The following is a 27088-nucleotide window of genomic DNA, read 5'->3' as shown; positions in this document are numbered from 1 at the left end:
AGTGCAAAATGTTGAATTTTAGAGTGAGGGTTTTAAAAACTTAAAATAAATAAAGTACATTTAATTGAACTACAATATAGTCAATTGAAGGATGATTGAGTGATTTATTAATCAATTTTAAGTCATATTTCAACCTATAGTCATGTTAACTTGACAAGAGTAACAAGAAAACGCTTATCCAAAACGAAGGTGAAATATCAGGACTATGCTCCACGGTCATGTTGGCTCAATGATAATGAGTGATCTTTATTGACCTCAATTACAACCCACTCATGCGTTGCGTGCAGAGTGCTGCACAGAGTAAATTATTGTCTACACATCTTATTGTTCAGACTTTGCAGCATCTTATCAAACATCTTCTAATAATCATGACATTTATTGCCTCCATTTATCAAAGGCTGCGCCACCACCTCTTTTCTCTATGCAAAATCCCCTGTATAAAAGGCCAAACTCTGTTGTCGTTTTCTCGTCTCTCATCAAGTCCCAAGGTGAGTTCACAAGGGAACACAATGCCTCTAAGTTATCATTTTTAAATGGGTTTATCTTGAGAATGGTAGCTTACTTTTGTTGTTTCAATCATAGACCCTGGGTCACGTTTTGTCTTGTAGTAATCAAGTGAAGTTGTGAGAAGTGAAGTCAAGATGACGAGACTCACTATTCTAGCAGGTATTTATCTTCAGTTGGTGCTGTATTTACATATTAATCTTCACTAACACACACAACATCAATTGCATGTCTGTCCTTCGAAACAGATCCCTCCGCCTGGTGCTCTTCCTGATGTTTCTTCCATTTTTTCCCATCAAAGAGTTTTTTGGCGCGTTTTTCATTTTCTAGCTAGAGATTCTAAGGACAGAGGGTGTCTTATGCATGACAAACTGTAAAAGCCCTTGAGGCAAATTTGTGACTTGTGAAATTGGGCTATATCAATAAAATTGTATCTACTGAATATATTTTGAACTTAATTCAATACATTTTTTTAAATTGTATTTAGAGTGTCAAATCATAACATAAGTTATCTTGGGACACTTTACAGACATTGTAGGTCTAGACCACACTTACACACAGATATAAGCATATAGAAAAATACAGAAATATAACTCATAATAATAACAAATTTCAAAATGTTCTTTTATTTGTCTAACTGTTTCTTTTCTATATTCCTTAGGCGTATGTCTGATGATATGCCAGCTGGGTAGGTCGTAATACCTGTTGATCATTTAATTTAGATTTTAACTTGTATACAATGACTGAAATTAATGTAATGTTCCTTTACTCCAACACAGGATCTGCCACACAGTTGGTCTGTTACTTCACCAACTGGTCCCAGTACAGACCTGGTGAGGGAAAGTACTTGCCACAAGATGTGGACCCCTTCCTGTGCACCACCCTGATCTACGCCTTTTCCATTATCAACCATAACAATGAGCTGGTTACCTACGAGTGGAATGATGACGTCCTCTACAAGTCTTTTAATGCCCTAAAGAACAAGTAAGTGGCCAGAGTTGAGAGAACCTTGTATCACATACAGGAGAGGTCAGGCTGGGCTGCAGTACCTCTGGAGCTCGCATACATTCAGTGCCTTGCATAAGAAGCCTCCAGCAGGGTAATGCTTGCTGAAATGGATGACTTTGCTGAAACAATGATTTAAGATCCAGAGACGTTCCCTACTGTAAAATGTAAATGCACAACTTGAACCTAAACGATACAATGTTCTAGTAAGCTGTTACAAGCACTTACAAGCTTGAACAAAGTGTGGTGAGAATGTTTTATAGTCTTAACGTATCCTCTGTGTTGTTTACAGAAATCCTCATCTGAAGACCCTGCTGGCTGTTGGTGGATGGAACTTTGGTTCAAGACAGTGAGTAACATTTTAGACCATAATCACATGCTGGCAAGTGCACACATAGACATCAAAGCTGCTTGGACAATATATATATATATATATATATATATATATATATATATATATATATATATATATATATATATTAATATACATCTGAAATTAATTGAATAAAAATCTAAATATCAGAGATTAGACTTTGTCAAGTTCCGATGCCCCCCCCCCCCCCCTCCTTTGTGTGTAATGACTGTTAAATGATGTATGTATACCCATAACTAATTAAAGATACAGAGAGCTGTGTGCATTCCATGTGAATGTTTATTTGAACTTGTGCGTCTCACAAAACAGGTCCGTGTCACACTATAGTCAAACTATAGTTCCCTTTACAGAACAAATACATCACCACAAGCACCAAATTGATATGCAAAATAGGCGTTAACTAATTAAATGCGTTAATTTGCATACATTGGACAAGGCAATGTAGGCGAAAAGTAAAACATATCACCACACAACTACCCCAGTTAATGACTTACATCCTGTAAAAGAGACAAAATAGCAGAAACAGCCTTTTTTTGTTTAGTGTGAAGATTTTAGTTGATTTTAAAGTGTTTATGAGTTAGTGAGTTTATTACAATAACACCAAATGATTTTTTGCCATGTGCAAACAATAAATTAAACCTCTGTCCTTGGTGCAATCAGTTTTTTCTAAATATATACTTGAAACTTGAAACATTGTGACAGTTTCCTTTGCTGTTGCCTGCTCTTGTGATAAACCTAGAGAACCTGTGTGAACTGATAATTTTGTAATCTGTTGAAATTAAATAATTCTGTGAGTGTGTGGGAATTAAAGTCAATTGGTAAGGCAGCCAGAGTTGTGTTAATATCTTTAACGTTTTGTTTAAAAAAAGAATTTAAATAAATAATTATGAAAAGTGCCCTTTTTTTCACTTGAGCCCCTGCCATCTGAAATGTCTGTGTACATCCCTGATCGCATGCTTGTATACAAATACAGAGTGCTTGGAGTTATGTTACCAATGATCTCACCACTCCATTCTTAAAACATGCTGAAAGTCCAATGGAGTCTTAAATGAAGGCAAAATATAGGCTATATAAATGTACATAGTTTTTTTGTAGATAGCTAACTGACCAGTAGGCAGATTTAGTTGATGTGATCTGATCTGATCTTTGACTTACAGCACTACACCACTTAATACTAGTTTATCCTTGCATTACTGAGTGTTTAGAACAAATCAACAATAGATAGCTAACCAGATAGTGTGGTTTGCTAGTTGTAAAGCCCATATGTTAAAATACAAAAGTATTAATGATAAAACATATTTCCAATCAAAATTCAGTCAGTTGTTGCCATAAAGCTAAGGGCTGCTAAAGGCCAAAGGCTGTTAACCTACTTTCTGATCGTACCAAGTAAGATAACAGAACTCAATCTTCCCTGCAGGTTCTCCATCATGGTGTCCTCTCCAGCCAACAGACAACAGTTCATCCAGTCTTCTATCAAATTCCTGAGGACTCATGGATTTGATGGTCTGGATCTGGACTGGGAGTACCCTGGATCTCGTGGAAGTCCCCCAGAGGACAAACAGCGGTTCACTCTGCTCTGCAAGGTGGGTACAGATTTCTCGGTTTCTAGCTGCACTTCACAGCTACTGTTCTACGGTTAACATCACGTTGACTTCTTCTTTGGTCTGTGTTTGCAGGAACTTGTTGAAGCCTACACAGCTGAGGCCAAGGCCACTGGCAATCCTCAGCTCATGGTGACTGCTGCAGTGGCTGCTGGAAAGGGAACCATCGATGCTGGATATGAGATTGCTGAGATTGCCAAGTGAGTGTGCTGTCATGAATACCTCGAGAGAGAAAACTGGGAGTTTAACAAAGGTTTATCAATGACTATTTATTTTTTAACCCCTATTTCTAGGTATCTGGAATTCATAAATGTGATGACCTATGACTTCCATGGGACTTGGGAGCAGTTCACTGGACATAACAGCCCACTGTTCCGTGGTTCCAAGGACTTTGGTGACCTTATCTACTTTAACACTGTAAGTGGACATTGGGAAATGAAGAAAAATAAACTTGAGGGGTACATTTTTAGAAGGTTTTACTTCACCTCTTCCATTTACTTTGTAGGACTATGCCATGAAATACTGGAGAGACCAAGGCACCCCAGTGGAGAAGTTGAGGATGGGATTTGCTTCTTATGGTCGTACCTTCCGTCTGACATCATCAGACACTGGCGTTGGAGCCCCAGCTAGTGGCCCTGCATCAGCCGGACCATTCACACGTGAAGCTGGATTCTGGTCCCACTATGAGGTACAGTTCAGATTAAAGTAAAGCCATTACGATATGATGTTTTGTCTCAATTACACTAGCATTTAATGGCCTGTGTGAAACGTACACATTGCTAATGTTACCGGCACCAGACCTAGGGAGAATCTGGACCGGCAGCAATGGCTACACAGGCTAGGAAGCACTGCGCAGCTTAAGGAAAACTGTGAATCAACAGAGAGCACGTTAGCGTGTTGCTCACGGCAAAACTTGTTTATTTCTGAGCTGCGCATGAGCAGAGCTAAGAGCTACGGTCTCCCTAATGGATCCACAGCAGCGCCATAGCGCCATCTACTGACGTGGAAGCGTAATAGCTTCAATAAGTCTGTAAGGATTAGTTACAATGGTTCAAATATTAAACAAAAATTGGGGGGTTGTCTGTTTAAACAAAAACTAAACATACAGCCTTTTCAACCTACTACACTAAGCTACACAAACCTGATGATGTCTATGGTCTAGATCTGCACCTTCCTGAAGGACACTACCATTCAGTGGATTGATGACCAGAAAGTTCCCTATGCCGTCAAGAACAACGAGTGGGTGGGATTTGACAACAGGGAGAGCTATGAGACCAAGGTAGGTGGCACATCAGCGCTCTTTCATTTATTTTATATAACACATTCACAGCATATGCAAAGTATTTTAACCAATTTGTATTTATTTTCACCCCAATAGGTGCGCTACCTGCAGGAGCAGAAGTTCGGAGGTGCCTTTGTCTGGGCCCTTGATTTGGATGACTTTGCGGGGCGATTCTGTGGACAGGGCAACCACCCTCTAATGGGTCATCTCCGCAAACTTCTTAATATTGGTAAGTCCAAAGCATTTTCATGCAGATGTTTTCCTTTACAGACAAAGACAAGACAAATAGTAATGTCTGCTATCTTTAGTGGTCTGGTGATTGATAATTATTATCCCTACTATTATCCTGTTAGGACTAATTCTTTTTGGCTACCATGTTAAACATTCCTGTTATGTTTAATGGTATATTCTTAAAATTGAAGTCTTATTGAAATGGGCACCAGGTATTTAAGTTATTAAGTTGGACACCAGGTATCTCTGTAGTAAGGGCCTATAAAGTGTAAATGACATGTCATATTTTGAACCCCAATGTAGACACAATTATCGTTTAGATCTTGACATTTTCTACCACACTTGAAGGCAGCTTCATTTCACAAAGAAAGAGAGAAAGAAAAGAGACATGCTCTGCAAGGTTAAGACGTATGGTTCACTATAAGGGGGTCTGAAATCGTTGGGAAAGCTATATTTACCGGTGAGAAGGATATATAAATGGTTTGAGCCCCTTGAACGAAATTTCTACCTCTTTTGGGGAATGGGTTGTCTTTCATATTTTTTAAGGGGAGGGTGAAATCTACCTCTTCTAAATATTGGAGGGGACATATCCCCTGCCCCCCCCCCCCCCCACACCCCCACCCCTCACCCAATATCTACATCTATGGGGTTGAGCAATTGAGTAATGTACTGTGCTGTCTGGATTAAAGTTTTAGTCAAGTTATAGATAAACAATAATTATTATTTATTATTATTAATTCAAACCCCTTTCTTTTCCTTCGACCATTCAGTGCTGCCCCCACTGCCCTCTACAACCACCCCCAAACCTGGTGCTAGCACCACCTCCCCTGCAACCACCACCACCACTACCACCACCCACGCCCCAGGATCCGGCTTCTGCAACGGCAAACCTGACGGCCTCTACCCTCACCCAGATGACAGGAGCAGCTTCTACATGTGCGCTGGTGGCGTCACCCACGTCCGCCAATGCGGAGCTGGATCTGTCTTTGATGACAGCTGCAAGTGCTGTGTCTGGCCCTGAGCCATGAGTGGACACACTATGTATTACACCTGATGCAAAAGTCAACCATTAAACAGAGTGTTTAAGTTCTCTTGTATCCACTGTGTCATTTACCTGAATTAATCAATTGTTAGTGGTGTATAAATACAATGTATTGTCTTTTTTATATATGTAACATAGATTGCAGATTGCATTGCAGTACTTTGGTACAAATTGTTGGCTGCTGGCTTTTCATTTTAATCTGTGTATTCATATAAATCTTCTACTTTCTCCTTAATTTGTTCCACAAACCTACATGTTAATACACATTTTAACTGCAGAGCTGAGTGTCATTGTTTCAGCACTGGTGACAGAGTAAGTATCCTTGTTTTTGTACCAATACCAAAAAATAAATGTTTTTAAACTTTATTTTGCCAAGTGTAAACATATATTTCTATATATAAATATATCTAACAATCAAAGTAAGCTTCTCAAATGCACTGTTGAGTTTGAACTTACAAATAATGACACAAGAGACTGTAGAAGTAAATTTTAAATGTCCGCAGCCCAAGGCCAGATAAAGGCGCGGACTCCAACGCTTGCTGTAACTTCGCGATTGCTCTTCTTTTGGTTTAAAATACAACAAGATAAAAAGTCGTAGAAGGATATACACAGAAGTTGACGGAGTCAGATGAGAAAAAGAGCTTTAATGTGCACGAAAGTAAATCAACACACAGGAAAGCCTGAGCAAGGTCCGGACATATCTTGCTAAAGATTTCTTTGTTCTGCAGCGTCTTATATTATGCCAAGACAGACTATCCCCCAGAAAAACCTTCCAATGACCACCTTCAGGACATGCGGTGTAACAATTCAATTGGCTACCTTTGAGTCTAAGACCCTCCTATTTTGGGGAATTTCCACTTGTTGAAGTCATAGTGCTGATTTAGCTTATTTTTAGCTGAGGTTGATGTCTCTGAAGTTCATGATTAAGGCATGGGCAGGGGCTCCGCACCAGTCTTCCTGTCTGTGGCTGTGTAGCCTCTACTGAGAGGAGCTGCACAAGGGGGGAGAGTCTATGTGTAGCCGGCAGCCGTGGGAAGCACCGGGAGAGAGAAAGTCTGTGACTCCCACCAGGCAGACACATTGACGTCTCCTATCTTTATGACATTGATACATGTTGTATTTGTCCCCATAATTCAATTAAAAACCAGATTTATCATATTTTGCCACAACAAGACCATCTTGCGATTGGAACACTTCAGCCAGATACAGCTGGGGGGATGGCTTAAAGCAAATGTCAGCCAGGGGCTTAAAGTGTGGGGGGGGGGCATCTCTACTTCCTGCCCCCCTACTTCGGACTACGCCCTTCTTCAAACTCAGCCTTTATTTTCATCTGAACTACACATCTGTAAAGTTTCAGGACTGCATCTTACACGGTTGTTACGTTACAGCAGAGACAAAATCTATCCACAGACAGACAGACAGACAGAAATACACCTTGCAAAGTACTCAAATCTGCTGTGGTAGTTCCCACTACAATAGGTGTCTCCAGGACCACGTTTTGCTATAATGGCTGACACACACACACACACACACACACACACACACGCACACACACACACACGCACACACACACACACGCACACACACACACACACACACACGCACACACACACACGCACACACACACACACACACACACACACACACACACACACACACACACACACACACACACACACACACACAGACTCACAAGTTTAAAACTATACCAGCCATTGCAACATTGTAGCGACAGGTAATTAATCAAGAATAAGTAAATATGTGTCCCAAATTTGTGTACCCACAAAGTACAGAGGTTCCATAGCAAAATAAACAATACATGTAGCCTGCATTACAGGTTTTATCACTGACGCCAGGGCCACACCGCCTACCTGAGCAGCGTGTGTGCATTGTGTTGTAGAAAATTCTCCTTCTTGTTCCCTTAAAAAGTGCAGTTGCTCGGTGTGATGAATAAAAACCTTTATTACGTGCTCACGGGAGAAGTAGAGCGTTCTCTCCCGTCCCTCCAGTGTATCTGTCCTATAACAATAGTTCCTGTCCTCAGACAGGAGACGTTTGAGCCATGCATTACAAACATACATTTCCTGAAAATCACCAGTTAATGTTAATGTTAATGTACTTCACACTTTGTTGTGTGGAAAAATATTTCCCCCCTGGTGCTGTCTCCTGACCATTTGTATGGAAAACATGACCCTTTGATGATATGGCAGTTTGATCTTTCAAAATCACTCAGATCAATGTAATAAGCTTTAAATCTACAATCTAAAAAAATATTTCCCACAGTTGCAAAACCTCTTGCTTTTCATCCGGTGCCCATGGTAACAGCTTAAACCAGCCACACAGCCCATCTCGAGATTTGGTGTGTCACCTGTGGTTCTTAGCAAGTTTCTGTTTCAAATTAAACGTGTTCTTATTTCTGTTGACAGAATTAGCAGTTTCTGTATCTTGGGGGATACAGTCATTTGACAGACTGTGGGGGGAAGAGCTATGGGGGGAGGGACATTAAGTGGTTGCAGTTGATGAGAAACACTAGGCTTTTTTCGAGATGAACTGAGCCTCGCCTGTAAAGTGGATGAGAGCAGGCGGCAGCAGCCAGGGGCGGTGACAAAAATCTGCTGTCAAGTCGGACGGTTTCAAGCCGTTTCCTGCAGCCTTCAGGCTGAACAGGACGTCACATAAACACTCACATCCTGTGAAGTCCGATTCCAATTTATTAAAATGTTATCAGACCCAAATATCAGCTTGTACACAGTCTCCAGTTGTTTTTATTATGACAGAGTGCACAAATGCACCACATGCTATCTGTTGCTGATTTTAATTAACAACACACTGTAGATGATCTGTAATCCATCCATCCATCTTCGTCCGCATATCCGGTCTCGGGTCACGGGGGTAGCAGCTCCAGCAGGGGAGGGAACCTTGCATAGTCATTTACAGTATGGAAGCAATTTCACAGACTTTGTTCAGTGAACTTCCCCGAGCGCACAGATAGCAACGACTGTTAGTGATAAGTGTTATCGTTGAAATTAATTATTTGTGTGAAAAGGGTCACTTAATCACTGACCACAAGATGACGAAGCTGTTTGTTCCAGCTAGAGTGTAAGACTTCTATCTGCATGGCAGGCAATGTCAAAACCTAGCTTTTGGGCCATGACAAATATGAAAGATGCACAAGTTTAAAGGATTAAACAAAGGGATTTATTTAACAAAAGTAATTTGTAATTTGCAAAGTATAACTAAAGGAACACATTAGGGGGGATTTGAATGTCAGTATGATCAGTAATGTAAGATGAACATATATGACTATGTGGCCAGTGTGCATGTTGTAGAGTGTACAAAATAAGCAGATGAGAACCAAGCATAAACTAAAGATGTCACATCACCAGGGAGGCTGAGAGAGACACACACACTGTATCAACTGTGATAGTGCTCATTTCCATTAGATTAAATCAGAATTAAATTAAACACATTATTTTTTGGGGTCCCTCTGGAATCCTCTTTGTGACTTGCAGGGTTGGACCCAGACCACATATTAAAAAAAACCCTGACCTAATGTATTTTATTTGAGGTGTTTTGCTCGTGCTTGAGAGGTAGACCAATCACTTACACTACAATGATGTCACCCTGGCAACACCCATTGGGAGCATGACTTGGTTTTATTTCAGGTTTATAAGTAAGGCACACACACACACACACACACACACACACACACACACACACACACACGCACACACGCACGCACGCACGCACGCACGCACGCACGCACGCGCGCGCGCGCGCACACACGCACACACACTCCAAAATCCAAACCCCAAGTTCACTGGGTATCCAGGAAACCAAATGTGAAGTAGATTGGATGAACAGTTCATAAGATATTTCAAAGACAGACGCACAGACATACATACACACACACAGAGGAGTCCCGCTTTATTAGATAGATTGAGAGAGAGAGAGAGAGAGAGAGAGAGAGAGAGAGAGAGAGAAAGAGAGAGAGAGTGAGAGAGGCTGCAGCTAGACCCTCGTAACACTTCCAAGGTCAGGACCTGGCCTACACCATGAAACACCACTGAGGTGAAAGTGTTTTTGGGGTTCTGTTACGTTACTATAGACGTTTTGTTAAGGGCTTTGCTCAACATGCAGCACCCCTGCACCACCTAACATGCAAAGACACACCTTTCCACTGGACGTCTGATTGTGATGCAGCCTTTGAGTACCTGAAAGGGGTGCTCTCATCTGCCCCAGTTGTCACCATGCCTGACTTCAATGTCCCCTTTAAAGTTTATACTGACGCCTCCTTGGATGCAGTGGGGGCTGTGCTGGCTCAAGACAGAGAAGGACTGGAGAGAGTGGTGGTTTATGCCAGTCAGTCTCTCTCAGCTGCATAACAGATCATAAACCTCTTCTTGGCCTTCGTAGTATGTCTATTGACAAAGACCCCACAGGAAAAAGAGCAAGGTGGATACTGGAACTGGATCTGTTTAACTGGGTCATAAAACACAAAGATGGACACTAATGCCGATGCGCTCTCACGGCAGCCTCCAGACCCCAATACAGAGTTTTGTATGACAAACAACACCTTTCCAGCAGCTGCCAGTCAGATGAATGCCATAGGCTCGGACGGAGAGCTAAGTGTGCCGGACACGGACTCCATGTCCTCAACTGTCCTGGTTCCCGCTGATCTCACAGGGGAGCAGTCTGTGGGAATTGACGGTGACGCAGATGACCTGTCTTTCATGCATGCTCTATCACATGATGGGATTGGCATGAGAGAACTGCAGTGTTGGACTGGATTACTGAGGGGTGAGCTCAACCGCATCAGGGGCACCTGAGAGGCAGCTCGCGATGGCTCCGGAAATTATGGACTGAATATCCCTGCCTCTCAGTTGTAAGTGGACTGCTCTGCAGAACTGTAACTTCATCCCTCACAGGGGGTTCTCAGTGTCAAGTGGTTGTGCCTCCCCTACTCAACCCTGAGGTGCTGCAACACCTTCATGGGGGTCCTGCTGCAGCACATTTCTCTGCAGAATGAGTGTGGGAGTGGGTGAGGCAAACCTGTTACTGGCCTTCCATGCTGAAAGACATTCAACAGTGGTGTGAACAGTGCGTTCCATGCCAGACCCGCAGGGCCCCTGTGCCTAAGCACCGAGCACCAATGGGGGGTCTCCAGGTGACTCGATCATTCCAAAGAGTGGCGACTGACATTCTTGAACTACCAGTGACTGCCAAGGGCAACAGGTATTACTTATGGCCGTTTTACGGTTGTTCGCAAACTCCACGCCGTAGCTACGCCGTCGCTCTTACGGCGTTGTGACCCTTTCGGAGTTCTGCGTCGGGGTTGAACGTCTTTCTTTGCATCGCAGGGCATTTCACCGCCAGAACGCTAGGGGCTGTGTGGTTTCCGGTGCCTCGAGCCGGCATGTGAGTGTGTGTGGGGAGTGGGTGATAGAGCGAGGGAGAAAGTGAGAGAGTGACGGCAATTGTCTTCGGAGCAAGTTGTGACTCTAGAGGCATAGTGAGAGAAACAATGTGTCTCCCCTGTGCTTTTTGACCATGGTGGGAAATCTGTAGCAGGAAAAGTTAACCCTCTCCTTGATTTAATGTTGTTTATGGAGAAAAAGAACCATGAAATGAGTCGGGGGAAATGCAATGCTACCAAGCCATGGCCGAGCGACATGCGTGGCTGCGATGTGTAGTAACATTTTTCGAGAGGTGCACGTCAGGCTACGGCGTAGGGTCTGCGGTGGTCCGCCGTCGATTCTACGCAGGACTATAAAACGGCCTTTAGTAGTGGACGACTACTTTACAAAGTTTGTGAACCTGTGCAGCGGTGGCCTTAAAGGTTAAAAAGCGAGCTTTTGACCGGGAGGTCGTCGGTTCAATCCCCAGACCGACAGGATAAAATCTGGGTGGGATTTGTAAGTGTAAGAGCAGCGACTGTGTTTTGCATACTGTTGTTAAAGTTGGGATTTATTTTTATTTTTTATTTTATTTTTCTATTGTTATGGCATTTTGCTGTTGTTTATCTTTGTTCTTCATATTCTGGAGGTTACTATTTAGAAATGGGGACATTTCTTTTTGGAGGAGGGGAGGTATGTAAGGTATTTTATTGCGTAACCTCTCAGTTGAAGGTTACGAGGAAGTTACAGTAAACATAGAGCTTTTATTGTGACGGGAAAAACAGAAGTGGATAAAGTGTTGTATTTTCTGACGGATGACTAAAGTTAACTGGGCTGAGCCCTCGGTTGTGTTTTGACCAAGGTTATTGTAGAGGGTTTCTTATATTGTCTAGACTCAGGTTTGGCTGTAAAATAAAGACACAGGCTTCCTATGCTGGAACCAAGACGGCACTGCACGTCTCACTTCATTCAACCACTACACAAAGTGCTCATATTATGCTTTTTGGTTTTTTCCTTTTCCTTTATTGTGTTATATATCTTTTAGTGAATGGGAGAAGGTCAGGACCTGACCTTCTAAACGCCCTAACAAAACTAATCTCCATGATGCTAAATACGTATTTTAGCTGTGTAAATATCTAACGTTAGCAAAAGAACATATTAATAAATTATTTAAATATAACTTTTCATTCATCCACATGACGTTTACTACACGTTGAAACGAGGCCCTCACACGGTAGCTAAAACAGAGAGCTCAACACACAGGGTGAAAAGAGGAGCTGCAGCAATGTGCAGCACAACAAAAATATGTTTTTTGAAAATTAAACCATATGAACCTATTCTGGTAAATGAGCATAATATGAGCTCTATAAAAGAAACCATGAAAGTTAGATCTATACCTTGGAGTGAACTGTGCCTAATTATATACACAGCATATGCTATATAAATATACTATAAACATAGCATATCGCCTAAAAAGACAAATCAAACAAACAAAACAAAATGACCAAAATAAACAAAACAAAAACACCAGCAACAAAAAAAATTAGCATGTCATTTTTTTATTTTCTTTTGTCCCCTTCCCCCTCCTAACCCCTCCCCATGGGTCTACATTTCACAATGATAAAAACATTTTCAGATGTACTTTATAAGGTAAAAAATAAGAAAACAAAATACACATACAAAATCAAACCATTTTCATTGCTAAATTGAGTGCCTCCTTCCTAGGCCTGCCCCATTCTAGCAACAGCTCCACAGATAGAATTTCTATTAACAAGTAATTCCACTGTTGAATAGGAAGAGTGTGCAACGACTGCCTCCTAACTGCCAACATCTTTTTAGCAACAGTGCATGCTGATAGCCATAGCGGAGGATAATTAAAGTTCTGCCCTGAATCATAGCTAAGCAGCAAACATGCTGGGGAGCAGTTAATCTTTAAACCCAACATTTCTAATAGACTTTTAGTTTTTTTTTTCCCAAAATTGCTTTACTGGTGGACACTCCAACATAACATGTAAGAAAGTCCCCAGTTGATTCAATTCACATACAGTTTGGAGAAGTAGATAGCTTCATCATATAGGCTAACAATAATGAAAGTCAATGGAGGTTTTGATGGCTTTTATTGCTGTGATTCTGGGTCTGCACTGGAATCTATCTGTGGAACGAAAACTGATTAAGAAGGAAACTTGTAAGACCTGCAAATGATGTCCAGACCAATTTTAGAAGGCAGTGACAGATCCTTGGCCCTTAAGCATTACTTTATACTTGGTGGAAGGGGTACTGGGAAGAGTGGAACTCTTGAAAAATCAAACCGTGTATTGAAAAATAGGCTAATTGCAGAGATTATGGGAATGAGACCAAAGGGATACAACATGTTAAAAAAGTCAGGTATTGTTATGAATCCTGAAGAGATTCTGTTCAAATGTGTAGGCTGAATCAGTCCTTATACATTAAAGGAAGTAACTTCATAGGAAATTATAGTGTGGGATTTTCGAAACTGTTAAGCATTTGCCAAAATGTAACAAATAGGCCTATAAAATAGAAACAAACGTTCTATATCTAGAGATTGTCAGACTTAGGAGTTAGGTCATTTTAAATTAAATCTTCATTGGGCTAAAACGAGAACCATCACTTGATGGCAAAAGTAGTTTTACAGAATGACACTGGGTTATTATGAAAAACTGAATGTTAGAGTGATTTCCTGAGGAGGGCAGTAATACGCCTAATGGCGTCTAAACTGCCATAATTTACATGAAGAAGAAGAAGAAAGTCGTACTTCCTGTTAGATTACACGTAGCGTCCGTACTATTATAGAGCTTCAAGGTAGGAAAATAGCAACAAACGACGACTTTTACTGAATTATTATTTGATACATGTACGATTGTCGGTCACTTGCGTTTATAGACGTGTTTATTAATCTGGTGATAATGAAGCCACAGTGGCGCGTGGCGCTGTGTTTGGCCTCGTATGTAGGCTAAGCTATGATATCAAGCTAATATAGACAAGACTAGTTAGCAAATAACATTACTTTTGTTGTTTACATATTTGTTTCAAGATGTATACTTTATTATCTGGATTATATAAGTACATGTTTCAAAAGGACGAGTTCTGTGTTTTGATCCTGGGACTGGACAACGCTGGGAAAACGGTAAGTTACAGTTACATTGTCATTTAAATTATAATTGGGTCAACGTTAACTCGTTCGTATTGTCGATTGTGTTATTTTCTGTGTTGTGCTGCATTCATCCCTATGTGGCTTTGTCGTCTGGCAGTCTGGGCCACAAATGACCACATTATTTTAAGTGAAATTTAATAAATAATAAATATTTGTCACTGATAATATACCTTCATGCAAACTCACATACCTACTATTTGTGTAGCTATATATTCATGGTAGCCTAACGTTATATGTCATGAATCATTGAATATAAATGTGTTTAGCTGTCTGTTGATTTAACTGTTGTCTCCCTTTGCAGACCTTTCTGGAACAAACCAAAACAAAGTTCAGTAAGAACTATAAGGGAATGAATTTATCAAAGATCACAACCACGGTTGGCCTGAACAGTAAGTGGATGTTCCAGTATGTCTTTAGGCTGACTGCCCTGGGTGGATCCCCTTCTGTTACAGCTGTTGTCAGCTGAGATAGGGCTAAACGATATGAGGAAAATACCTAATTGCGATTATTTCTGACTGATATTGCGATATGATTCACGATATTGGAGGGAATGATCATTTTTGTATCATTATTCTCATAACCCCTCTGCGATTTGGAAATTGCACTAGTCCATATTGTGATTTCGATAAAATTGGATTAATCATGCAGCCCAAAGCTGAGTGCACAATGACTACTTGTGGCCAAACTCAATGGAATTGTAATATTTAAACCGGTTTATTTACAATGGCTAACTACAATAATTCTAATTTGCTACGAATCATTTCTAGGGAGCATCATATTACTGTGTAGCTGCTTTCTGAAAGACAAACTCAATCTCAATCTTTTTCATTTCACTTCACTTCTTCAGTCTATAATCACTTAATACTGCTTGTCTTATAATTTACAGTAGGTGTTTGATTCCTCCCTAGGGCTGGGCGATATGGAGAAAATCAAATAACACAATATATGTGGCCAAATACCTCTAACGATATTGCGACGATATGTAGGGTTGACAATTGGTGCTTTAACAAAATATTTACACAATGAGATTTGTGATAAATAATCATCAATAATGTGGATATAATGACTAAGTGGGTTAATGCAAATAGCAGGGCTCCAGACTAACTTTTTGCCTTGGTTGCACTGGTGCGCCTAACTTTTTTATTTAGGTTCACCAGCACAAAATTTAGGAGCACCCAAATTTTTCCTCGTGTCGCCGTTAACGCTGAATGGGGATACACAATATATAGCTCTGTATTTTTTTTACCAAGTGGGCTAAATGTTCAGTTTTAAGTCAAAGCCACTTTTCACAAGCTCTTTTATTAAAACAGATTGTGATTAAAATAAAATGGAGGGGCGCTGTCGAGCACCGCATGGAGTAGACGCTTTTTCGAGTGGCTCCACTACCCTCGCTCAAATTACATTTAAAATCTACACTTGCACGGAAAATATTTAACCATGAGCAGCTCTGCTAGAAATGCTGCAAAGGGGAAATCCGCCATCCAAAAACCAGCCCCAAAGAAAGACGGTAAAGCTGCCTCTACTATGGAAGAAGGTGTCAGTGTTAGCAACTCCGAGCTAACTAGCATTACCGAGCTAACTTCCAACCCCTCCGCCAGCATTAGCTCTGAGGACTACCCAAGCCCACAACCTACACTGACCGTTATCTTGGCGGCCATCCAAAAGCTTGAAGAGGACATGAACTCTAGATTCAACGCACTGGACTCGAAACTAGAACAAGTACAAACTTCCCTGACTGACCATGCAGCTCGCATTGCTGACCTGGAAGGTTGCGCCACTGACCACGAGTCCCGCATTACAGTCCTGGAGAAACAATGCGAGGAACTGACTGATCAACAAGGCCACGAAGCACAAGCTAATTGACCTAGAAAGCAGATCGAGGCGCTCAAACATTAAAATATCAGGCTTACCAGAAAAGGCGGAGAAGGGCAACCCGACGCAGTTCATGGCGGAGTTCCTGCCACAGCTTCTTGGGATAAACAACTTTCCCAGCGGACTCAAAGTGGATCGGGCGCATCGTATAGGAGCGCAACCCTCATCTGCACGCCCGTGCACTATGATCGCCAAAATCCACCATTTCCCGGAAAAAGAGAAAATCTTGAAACTTGCCCGGTTACAAACTCCCCTGTCGTTCAATGGAACCCGCATCAGCATCTACCCTGATTTCTCCCCTGAAATAATGGAGCAACGCCGTGCTTTTGACGGAGTTAAGAAAAAGCTTAGAGATGCTGGGATTAAACATGGTCTCATCTTCCCTGCGCGCCTGATCTTCACGTTTGGATCGGAACAGAAAACATTCCAGGACCCGGCAGACGCTGAAACGTACATAGACAGGTTTATCAATGTTGTGGCTGCCACTGCCTCGCAGCGCACTTGAGCCCGAACACCTCGCAGATGCCATCTGCGCTAGAGGAGCCTGTGGTTCTCCGGCTTTTTGTTAAGAAGTTTGTGCTGCTCAAATTAATCTTAAGAGCAATTGTTACGGACACGAGGGTAGATGGGACAGGACCTCTGATAAGGTATGCTATTTTTATTAGCCTACGCAGTCAGTATGTTTAGGCATGTAGTGCCCAGCTGTCTCTCAATGTCCATGAGGGAATTTGTACTCCACTTCGTTTGGGGAAGTGGGAAAATGAGGGGGGAGGGTTTCCTGTTGTGTGTTTTTTTTTATTTATTGTTGTTTAGTCTGTTTGTGTTTACCTAGGTTACTCCTGCTCTTCCCATTCTGCACCGTCGCCAGTGTAACTGTTCATATATTAAAACAGCTTTGCTTAACTATCCTTAATTATGGCCACTAAAAGTCCTCATCTTTCGCCACAATGTGGCACCCTATCATTAATCAGCTGGAATGTCAGAGGTTTAAGGTCCACTCTGAAAAGAGGCAAGGTCTTCTCTCATTTAAGATCTTTATCTGGGGATATTATTTTTATGCAAGAAACGCACATAAAGCATGGGGAACTATGGAGGTTAAAATGTAGTTGGATATCACAAATATTTCAGTCCACCTTTTCATCCAAAGCCAGAGGTGTAGCCATATTAATTTGTCGAAACATCCCATTTGAACATGTCTCAACCATCTCTGACCCAAATGGACGTTATCTCATTGTAACAGGCCATATATTATCATGACATGTAACTTTCTTAAACTTGTATGCACCAAACTTCGACAATCCTGGTTTTTTTAGGAGAGTTTTTAAATCTCATCCCAGACCTATCTACTACTCACTTAATCGCAGGTGGAGATTACAACGCCATTTTGGACTGCTTCACTGATAGACTCTCCACGCGTCCTGTTTCCCCCTCTAGATCCTCCGTCGCATTAAATAATTTAATTGGAAATATGAATCTCGTTGATATCTGGAGACTACAACACCCAGCTGACAGAGATTATTCTTTTTTTTCACCTGTACATAAATCATACACAAGAATTGACTATTTCCTCACAGACGCTAGACTGACTGCGGACATAACCTTTACTAAATACCACAATATAATAATTTCTGATCACAGTCCTGTCGAATTAAAAATCACGTTTGGCAGTGCAAAGCCCACATTCACTTGGTGATTCAATCCACTGCTTTTAAATGACGCACAATTTCTCCAAAACACATCCAGCTTAATCACAGATTATCTTTCTCACAACGACACCGCTGAAGTGACGGACTCAACTATATGGGAAGCCTTCAAGGCTGTTATGCGCGGAAATATTATTGCCTACGAGGCCAAACTGAATAAAGACAAAAAGAAGAAGCTAACTGAAATTACAGGATTATAGAATCACTCCTTCGCCAACCAAACTAAATGATATTATGAAACTGAAATTTAAATAAAATTCTATCCTTTCCAATCAGGTAAGCCTGATGCTTTTAAAGATAAAACAAAAACATTTTGAGATCGCTGACAAACCAGATAAACTACTGGCTCGCCAGCTCAAAGGTCTACAGGCTAGGAGGATGATTCACAAAATAAAAACTAAAGCGGGAACCGTTTCCACGTGCCCAAAAGAAATAAATGAAACCTTCCGTAAGTTTTATGAAGCCCTTTACACCTCCAAAACCTCAGCTGACACTGCTCAAATATCCGACTTCCTTCAAGCCCTTCACCTACCTAAAATAAGCTCTTCTGCACAGAAAGAGCTGAATGCAAATATAACACTAGAGGAAGTCCATCCATCTTCTTCCGCTTATCCGGTAACGGGTCGCGGGGGTAGCAGCTCCAGCAGGGGACCCCAAACTTCCCTTTCCCGAGCCACATTAACCAGCTCCGACTGGGGGATCCCGAGGCATTCCCAGGCCAGGTTGGAGATATAATCCCTCCACCTAGTCCTGGGTCTTCCCTGAGGCCACTAGAGGAAGTCAAAGAAGCAATACAGTCCTTCCCCAATGGGAAAACCCCTGGCCCAGACGGATTTAGCATTGAGTTTTATAAAGCATACTCAGACAAAGTTGCTCCAATTATGTTAAGGATGTTTAATCACTCTATTGTAACTCGTCATCTACCTGAATCTTTATATTCTGCTAATATCTCCCTGATACTGAAAAAAGATAAAGATGAGACTGATCCCGCCTCATATCGCCCCATCGCCTTACTAGGCTGCGATCTTAAGGTGTTCACTAAAATACTCGCACAGACTCAATAAACATATCGCAAACATAATCCACCATGACCAAACAGGATTTATTCCAGGAAGATTTTCTTTTTTTAATGTCAGACGGCTCATGAATATTATGTACTCCAGATACGACAAAGATTCTAAAATTGCTATTTTAACGCTGGACGCCCAGAAAGCCTTTGACCAGATAGAATGGCGATACGTCCTAACAGTAATAAAGGAGTTTGGTCTAGGTGATGGCTTTGCTTCCTGGGTCGAAATGTTATATGCTGCTCCAACGGCCTCTGTCATCACTAACTATAATAGGTCCCCCATTTTCCCACTACAACGTTCCTGTCGTCAAGGCTGCCCTCTGAGCCCATTATTGTTTGCGATTGCGATAGAACCCCTTGCCATCAGTATAAGAAATCATCTCTCATCACCCCATTAATCTTAGGCAGAGTAGACCACCGCATCTCACTATATGCGGATGATGTGGTTTTGTTCCTGTCCCACCCCGAAAATTCCCTACCCCCGCTGCTAGAACTTAATAAAACATTTGGTGGATTTTCTGGTTACACCATAAACTGGGAGAAAAGTGAACTCATGCCTCTTGTTGGAGACATGGATCCTGATTTTCTTAACAACTTGCCCTTCCATATCACTGAAGACAAGATTAAATATCTAGGAGTCGTCATTCCCAAAAATCCTACTCTTCTTTATAAATTGAATTATTTGAACTTGCTAGAAAAACTTAAGAGCAACATTGAGACCTGGAGACTACTACCTCTGTCAATGATAGGTCGTGTTAATGCAATTAAAATGGTTGCACTCCCCAGGTGCCTTTACCTCTTCCAAAACCTGCCTATATTTTTACCTAAGCATTCTTCAAGCAATTAGATTCAATTATCTTACCATTTGTTTAGGGATTTAAAGCTCACCGTATTTCTAAAAAGCATATAACTAAGTCCAAATCTGCCAGGGGCCTCAGCTTACCTGTTTTAAGACACTACTACTGGGCTGCAAATGCTAGAGCACTAATGTACTGGCAAGACGCATACCCAGGTAACATTACAGCCTCTACTCCACCATGGCTTGCCATTGAGCAGGATATTTCTAAGAGCTCTCTTCCTGCTCTTCTCTTCTCATCAGCCAAACCTCTCTCAACCATATCAGGTAATAACTTCATGGTAAAAAGTTCTTTAAGAATCTGGTATCAAATAAGGAAATCATTTAATTCACCTGAAACTGCCACGCCTGTTTTCTATAATCACGCCTTCCCCCCTTCGCTCACTGATGCTGCTTTTAAGATCTGGAAAAATAGAGGCATCGTCACTGTAGCAGACTTATACGTCAATAACACGTTTGCGACCTTCATTCAGCTAAAGGAGAAGTTCACTCTCCCACCTACACACTTTTTTCGCTACCTCCAGATTAGAAATTACATCCGGACGAATTTACCACATTTTGAATTAATGCCAGCCCCTATTGAACTTTATACTTTAATGAATCAGCCCCCTGACTCCAAAAAATGTCGATTTGTTGACCTGTTTACAGCATTTAACCCAACTCTCACACAGAATTTGAAGGAAGCATGGGAAAGGGACCTGGGTGTGATAATTACTGATGAAAACTGGTTTTCTTATCTTAAAGACATCCACAAATGCTCTATAAATTCCAGACACCAGCTAATCCAATTCAAAGTGCTCCATAGACTTCACTACTCCTGTACTAAACTACATTCTTTCTATCCTTCTGTCTCCCCATACTGTCCGAAATGTAAGTCTGCTGAGGACACCCTGGGTCACCTCTTTTGGTCCTGCCCTAAGCTGAACAAATATTGGTCAGATATCTCTACCTGCCTCTCCATTGTTTATGACTGTGACATTGTACTAGACCCATGTGCTGCGGTTTTCGGCAGGACCAGTCATCTAAAAATGTTGCACCACCTACATCGCAAGACTGTTCAATATGGCATGATTATTGCCAAACGGAACATTTTGACATTGTGGAAAAGCGAGGATGTCCCCTCTTTTAAGACCTGGCTAGCAGAGATGTCCAACTTGCTACATTTGGAGAAAGTATGATACAATGTCTCCCTCAACTCGGTAACCTTTGACGAAATTTGGCAACCATTTTTATCTTATCTATCAAGAGTGTCTTAAAATGCCTGATTTTCACTTGGTGACTGTGTCAACTGGTTTTACTGTTTCTCAGAAGAGCATCATTTCTTTCTCTTACTTTATTTCTTTCATTTGATCCTGTGTTTGTACATGTATAATGTATACTTACTTTGTTACAATATTTTCTTTTTCATTTAGCTACCTAATTGTTAGTTTATTGTTATTGTCTGTTTTTTGCTTGTCTATGGGCGGGTTGCTTTATGTTCTACTCTGCTTTTTCTTGTTTGTTAAACAGAAAAGCTATAAAGAAAATATATTAAAAAAAATAAAAATAAAAATAAAATGCAAATATATATATATATATATATATATATATATATATATCTATCTCTGAGAAAGCTCCTTCACTTGTTTTCAACAACATACATACTGATTAAAAGAGAGCGAGGACGCCCGGATAGCTCAGTTGGTATATAGAGGTTTGACTCCGACCTGCGGCCCTCTCCTGCATGTCATTCCCCCCTCTCTCTCCCCTTTCATGTCTTCAGCTTTCCTATCAAAATAAAGGCCGAAATCTTAAAAAAAAAAAACAATAAAAAAAAAAAACAGAGGGAGAGGGAAGTGCAATGGACTAAAGCGTATGCTACTCACAGAGTGACGGCTGACTGGGTCCAGCACGGGTCGAATTCGCTTTGGCGGGTCAGCGGTGTTACACGTCTTGTGTAGGCTATGAAATGTCTGTATCCTACACGTCTTGTGTAGGCTATGAAATGTCTTTATCCTCACTGCGCTGCATTTTTATGAACTATGATATTCTGGCCATGGGTCACATCTCTCGCCCAGGTCCAGCAGGCTCCATCTCACGCTATTACTCAACGAACTGAAGTTAGTTGCATTTAATAACTTCTAATGTGTTTTTCGCCGTGGCGGCCGCAATAACAGAGAGTTACCAGTGTAATCACTGGCTATTTACCATATCGATATAAACGACATCGCTTCGTTCGTGGAGAGGCAGCGGATGCGAGGACGTTAGGTGTGATCTAGGAAAAATCTTAGTCGCACCCTTACAAATTTTGGTCGCACTCTAGAGCCCTGAAATAGTAGAACTGCGATACAGTAAGTAAGTTTAGAAAATGACATCACTTTACTGTAATGCAGCCTGTAAAACCAGGAAAAGCAACACTTATGTCATTTTACGATATCCAAAATCTAAGATTATATCTAGTTTCCTATCACGATATCGATTTATATTGATATATTGCCCAGCCCTATTCCTTCCACTGCTCTGCAGTTTAACATTTCTCATTAATGTCTCCCTTTCCTTCACAGTTGGTACAATTGATGTGGGCAAGGCTCGTCTAATGTTCTGGGATCTGGGAGGTCAGGAGGAGCTACAGTCACTGTGGGACAAAGTGAGTAAAGAATTCAACACCAGTAATATCCTGAGGGGGAATCTTCACCAGCCTCATACTGACACACACACTTCATGTCTGGGCTGAAGCCTCTCTGTCTTCACCAGAGTGAAAAAATATTCTCAAATATTTATTTTTTTAAATACCCTGTTCTACCTTTTTTTTTTTTGTCCAACTGTCCAAAGTCAAATTAAACCAAAGGCCTTATGTCCAGTAATCGTCAGAATTTTTAAAAAGAACACAATATTTTGAAACTCAAATGAGTTTCATGCAATGTATAAATTATATATTAATGCTAAAAAGCCACAGTTGGGTGAAAATAATAATCAGATATCGAGAATAAATTGGAAGTATTGCGAGAAAAAAGCCCAATATTTTGAGAACAAAGTCCTAATATTCTGAGAATTTAACCAGGTGAGAGCAGGCTGTCAGCTTTCATGTGTCAAACGAGGAATGGGGATGAAGTTTCACCAGTAAGATAGATGGATAGATATTAATTGTCCCGTGGGGGAAATTTGTTTGTACAGTCTGTTTCACGCACATGGCAATATACACGGACAAATACATCAACATATAAGCACCTCATCATTAGGGTTGGGCATCGTTTGGATTTTAACAATTCTGATTCCAATTCCGATTCTTCCTTTCGATTCCGTTTCTTATCGATTCTTGATTCCGATTCTTTGAGGGGTGAAGTTGAAACGGGTCACATACCTATTTTCACAAATAAGAGGAAAGTTTTATTTTGATTCAGTGGTGGTTTGTAGTACCGGGCTTTTTCAATATAAAATAAAGCCACATTAGAATGCTGCTTACTGTGCTTCAAGGCTGCAACACAACAAGCGCCTGGCTGCTATGGAAACCAAAACTTGCGCATTTTAAATTGGGAAGCGATGATCGGATTTGAAACCAAATCCTCCATTCCAAACGATTCCAATAAAGAAACGATTCTACTGGAATCGTAATTTTTGAAACAATTCCAAGTAGGAATCTGTTGTCGATGCCCAATCCTACTCATCATCATAGACTTTTAGGATATTGAATCAGAGAGTTCAGTGAACCTTTTAAGGGGGACGTGAGCGATGCTTTGCTATCGGGATGATTCGCCCTACTACGAGTTTGTTTACTATCGAAATGACTTGACTGTTATATTAAGGTACAAATCTTGGATAGTGTGCCTTTAAAGTGTTTTGGTACATTTCATTTTAACACCCGATAAGAGCCATTTGGGAGTAGCCAACGCATGACTGATGGCTCTAATACTACTGAGTCACTTGTAGTTCCTCTTTCAGCGATCGTACCATGAGGGTATCATTGTTGTGCTGTTGTTATTTCAGCCCCGGAGTCTGCTCTGATATTCTTCATGTTTATATTTAGTACTATGCTGAGTCCCATGGAGTCATCTATGTGATAGATTCAACTGATGAAGAGCGCCTGTCAGAATCAAAGGAGGCCTTCGGTAAGTAACTTTTTTCTACTTAAAGTCCTCATATTATGCTTTTTGTCTTTTTCCCTTTCCTTTATTGTGTTATATATCTTTTTTGTGCATGTTATAGGTTTACAAAGTGAAAAAGCCCAAAGTACACCCCAAAGGGACTTACCATCTTCCAGAGAAAACACTGTTCACAAACTGCTCCAAACAGATGTATTGTAGTCCAGCCTTTACTTCCGTGATGAACGTGCGTCACTTTGTAACACACGTTATAATGCTCGCCCAGCTGTTCGCATGGTATGCCCTCATACTCTGCAACTGACAAGCTAGCAGTGCTTACCTAGGTACTGCGCATGTGCGACTCCCAACAAAGCTGGTACAGAAGTGAGATGTCTCACTCTGTAGCTAAAACAGAGAGCTCAACACACAGGGTGAAAAGAGGAGCTGCAGCAATGTGTAGTACAACAAAAATATGGTGTTTTTTGAAAATTAAACCATGTAAACCTATTCTGGTACAACCTCTAAATACAATTATGAACCTGAAAATGAGCACTTTAAATAATGACATTGTAGTTGACAGGCTACTTTGATAGTTCAACCTTCAGAGAAAACTAGCACCAGTGTTTTAGTGCAGAACACTTGCTCGCCGTATTAAAACCAACACTTGACGTCACAACACGAACCGCTTTATTGTGTGTTATGTTTGCTGAATGATAAATCAATAATGTAACTCTCGTCCCCTCCAGAGAAAATGATCAGCAGTGAGGTGTTAGAAGGTGTCCCACTCCTCGTGCTGGCCAACAAGCAGGACGTACCGGTACTGTATGATCTCTTTGACTCACTGAGACGTGTTCAGGTTAATGCAGATTTATTAAAAACAAAAAACAAAAACTGATTATTCTCTATGTTTTGACCTTCCATCCACACTAAGCCAGTGTGTTATTTAGGGGTGCCCCGATTGATCGCCCGCAGAGCGTCATCGGCCAATACTCAGTAAAATCTCTAGTTTAATTTATAACTTGTTTTAGTTATATATCAGCAAAAATGCCAAACATTAATTCTCTGGTTCCAGCTTGTCCAATGTAAACATATGCTGCTTCTTGCTTTTTTATTTAATTGTAAATCTAAAATCTTTAGGTTTATTAAGATACAAAACTATTATTAGAGATTATGATTAGCATGGTTGTTGTTGAGTTTTGTCTTTGCTGTTGCAGCATTCAGTCATGTCTTGTTTCTGCTCTATCCTCAGGACTGTTTGTCAGTGGCGGACATTAAAACAGCCTTCAGTGACTCTGCCCCAAAGATCGGCAAGAGGGATTGTTTAGTCCAGCCTTGTACGGCCCTAACAGGGTAAGACTGCTACGGTGTTCAACTGTCAGTCCCTCAAGGATTTCTTTTTTTGAGATTGTTGCTTTTGGAATATCTATTTTTATGTACAACAAGAGACATGCATAACTACTTGTGTAGGCATATTTATTTCAACATAAACATGTCTTTTAAATTATCTACATAAATACATATGACAAAATAAAGTCGTATACCGTAAACCTTAATATACTGCACCATGGTTGGTGCTAGACTGACAACTGAGCCCCCTAGCAAGCAAGCAAGCAAACTAGCCAACTGGCCAGTCAGCTACTAAATGAGTAAAATGTAGCAACTTAATTTTTCGTTCACATGCTCTTGTCACATCGTTGAAAAGCAGTTTGCTATCGCCAGATGAGTATCAATTATTATTACTTCGGCTCATTTTTTTGTTTTCTCATTTTTCTGTAGCATAAAGGCATGTTGGGTGGAATTAGCAAGCTAATGTTAGCTAACTAGCCAGCAGCCACAGCAGGCCGTTCAGTCCCTATGCTCCGCTCCCACCGCAGGGAGACTTCTTTGCAGAGAAAACGGATGACAGCCCGGGAGACTGGTTAATCATCTCCCGGTGTCCGCTGTCTTCCCGACAGGAAGTGTGGCAGGGGGACCGTAGACTTGTTTGTATATCCCATTTCCCATTTTTCCATGTTCAAGTGCAAATGTTTGGCCTAATTTTTAGTCTTCGTCGTCACTAGTTCTGTGCTGTCAGCTTGGTGTGTCAGCCCCTTAATATAACACACCTCCTGTTGACTTCCTGAAATATATCCTGCAAAATCAATACCAAAATTATTTTTGGCTTAACTATTGGCCTAACCTCTCAATAGAATATGGCACTAAGGGGACAGTGTAGTGGACACATTTCCTTGTTTTACAGATGAAAATGATTTGTGTTAAATATGAGTTTGTCTGGAGGCTGATGGATCTCAGTGGTGAACTCAAATTTCACCACTGAGCCCCCCCCCACGACAGAAGAAATGAAAAATGCCACTAAATTACATATTTGTTTTGATTCAGGGATGGAGTGAACGAAGGCATTGAGTGGATGGTGAAGTGTGTGGTCCGAAACATTCACAGGCCACCCAGACAGAAGGACATCACGTAAGAAGTCACCAGCAGTCATCACGCTTATGTTGGACTGTGAGTTTCTCCTGGAGGACATTCCATGTAAGCCCTGGAGTTGATGACTCTCCTCTCTCCTCGTGTTTGCTGCGACATTGAACAGTTTGGATATCCGTTTGTAGGAGTTCATTACAGACAGTGTGACAGTATTTTTATCACCAAGCATAATTTCCAATGTGCTTTGAATGGACTCTGTTTCCCGTGTTCCACTTTTTGAAGCGGTGTTATGATTTCTTCTGCTTCATGTGTGAACAGCAGTCTCTGGTGCTGGCTGGGCTCGCTGTGACTGTGTCTGCATGGAGCTTCACTGACTGACAGCCCTGGAGCATCACTTCTCACATGACATACAGTATATATATATATAGGGTGGCTCTCTATTTCTTCACAGTATCAGATTTACTAAACAATGTTTAGCACACATTTTTTAAGTTGAAACTAAA

General features: G+C 41.1%; 2 protein-coding genes across 3 annotated transcripts; both read left to right on the top strand.

The window, feature by feature from the left end:
* Nucleotides 1-432: 432 nt before the first annotated feature.
* Nucleotides 433-6086, top strand: LOC116034599 (acidic mammalian chitinase-like). Its single transcript, XM_031277308.2, has 12 exons — nt 433-488; nt 609-666; nt 1166-1192; nt 1284-1488; nt 1802-1858; nt 3300-3465; nt 3559-3683; nt 3777-3900; nt 3989-4171; nt 4646-4762; nt 4862-4994; nt 5767-6086. Exons 2-12 carry the CDS (start codon nt 642-644, stop codon nt 6015-6017), a joined length of 1413 nt encoding a protein of 470 aa, XP_031133168.1. The 5' UTR covers nt 433-488; nt 609-641; the 3' UTR covers nt 6018-6086.
* An 8057-nt stretch (nt 6087-14143) lies between these two features.
* arfrp1 (ADP-ribosylation factor related protein 1) lies at nt 14144-27088 on the top strand. 2 transcript variants are annotated; one of them, XM_031277290.2, is made up of 8 exons: nt 14144-14254; nt 14532-14579; nt 14908-14995; nt 22650-22732; nt 24110-24191; nt 24911-24981; nt 25414-25514; nt 26544-27088. In XM_031277290.2, exons 3-8 carry the CDS (start codon nt 14956-14958, stop codon nt 26629-26631), a joined length of 465 nt encoding a protein of 154 aa, XP_031133150.1. In that variant the 5' UTR covers nt 14144-14254; nt 14532-14579; nt 14908-14955; the 3' UTR covers nt 26632-27088. The 2 variants fall into 2 exon arrangements, with proteins under 2 accessions (XP_031133150.1, XP_031133149.1); XM_031277289.2 differs by having other exon boundaries at nt 14175-14579.

This window comes from Sander lucioperca, chromosome 6 (assembly GCF_008315115.2).
Source record: "Sander lucioperca isolate FBNREF2018 chromosome 6, SLUC_FBN_1.2, whole genome shotgun sequence".
Taxonomy (NCBI): Eukaryota; Metazoa; Chordata; class Actinopteri; order Perciformes; family Percidae; genus Sander; species Sander lucioperca.
Note: the sequence above shows the minus strand (reverse complement) of the source record. Positions and strands in the feature narration are given on the sequence as shown.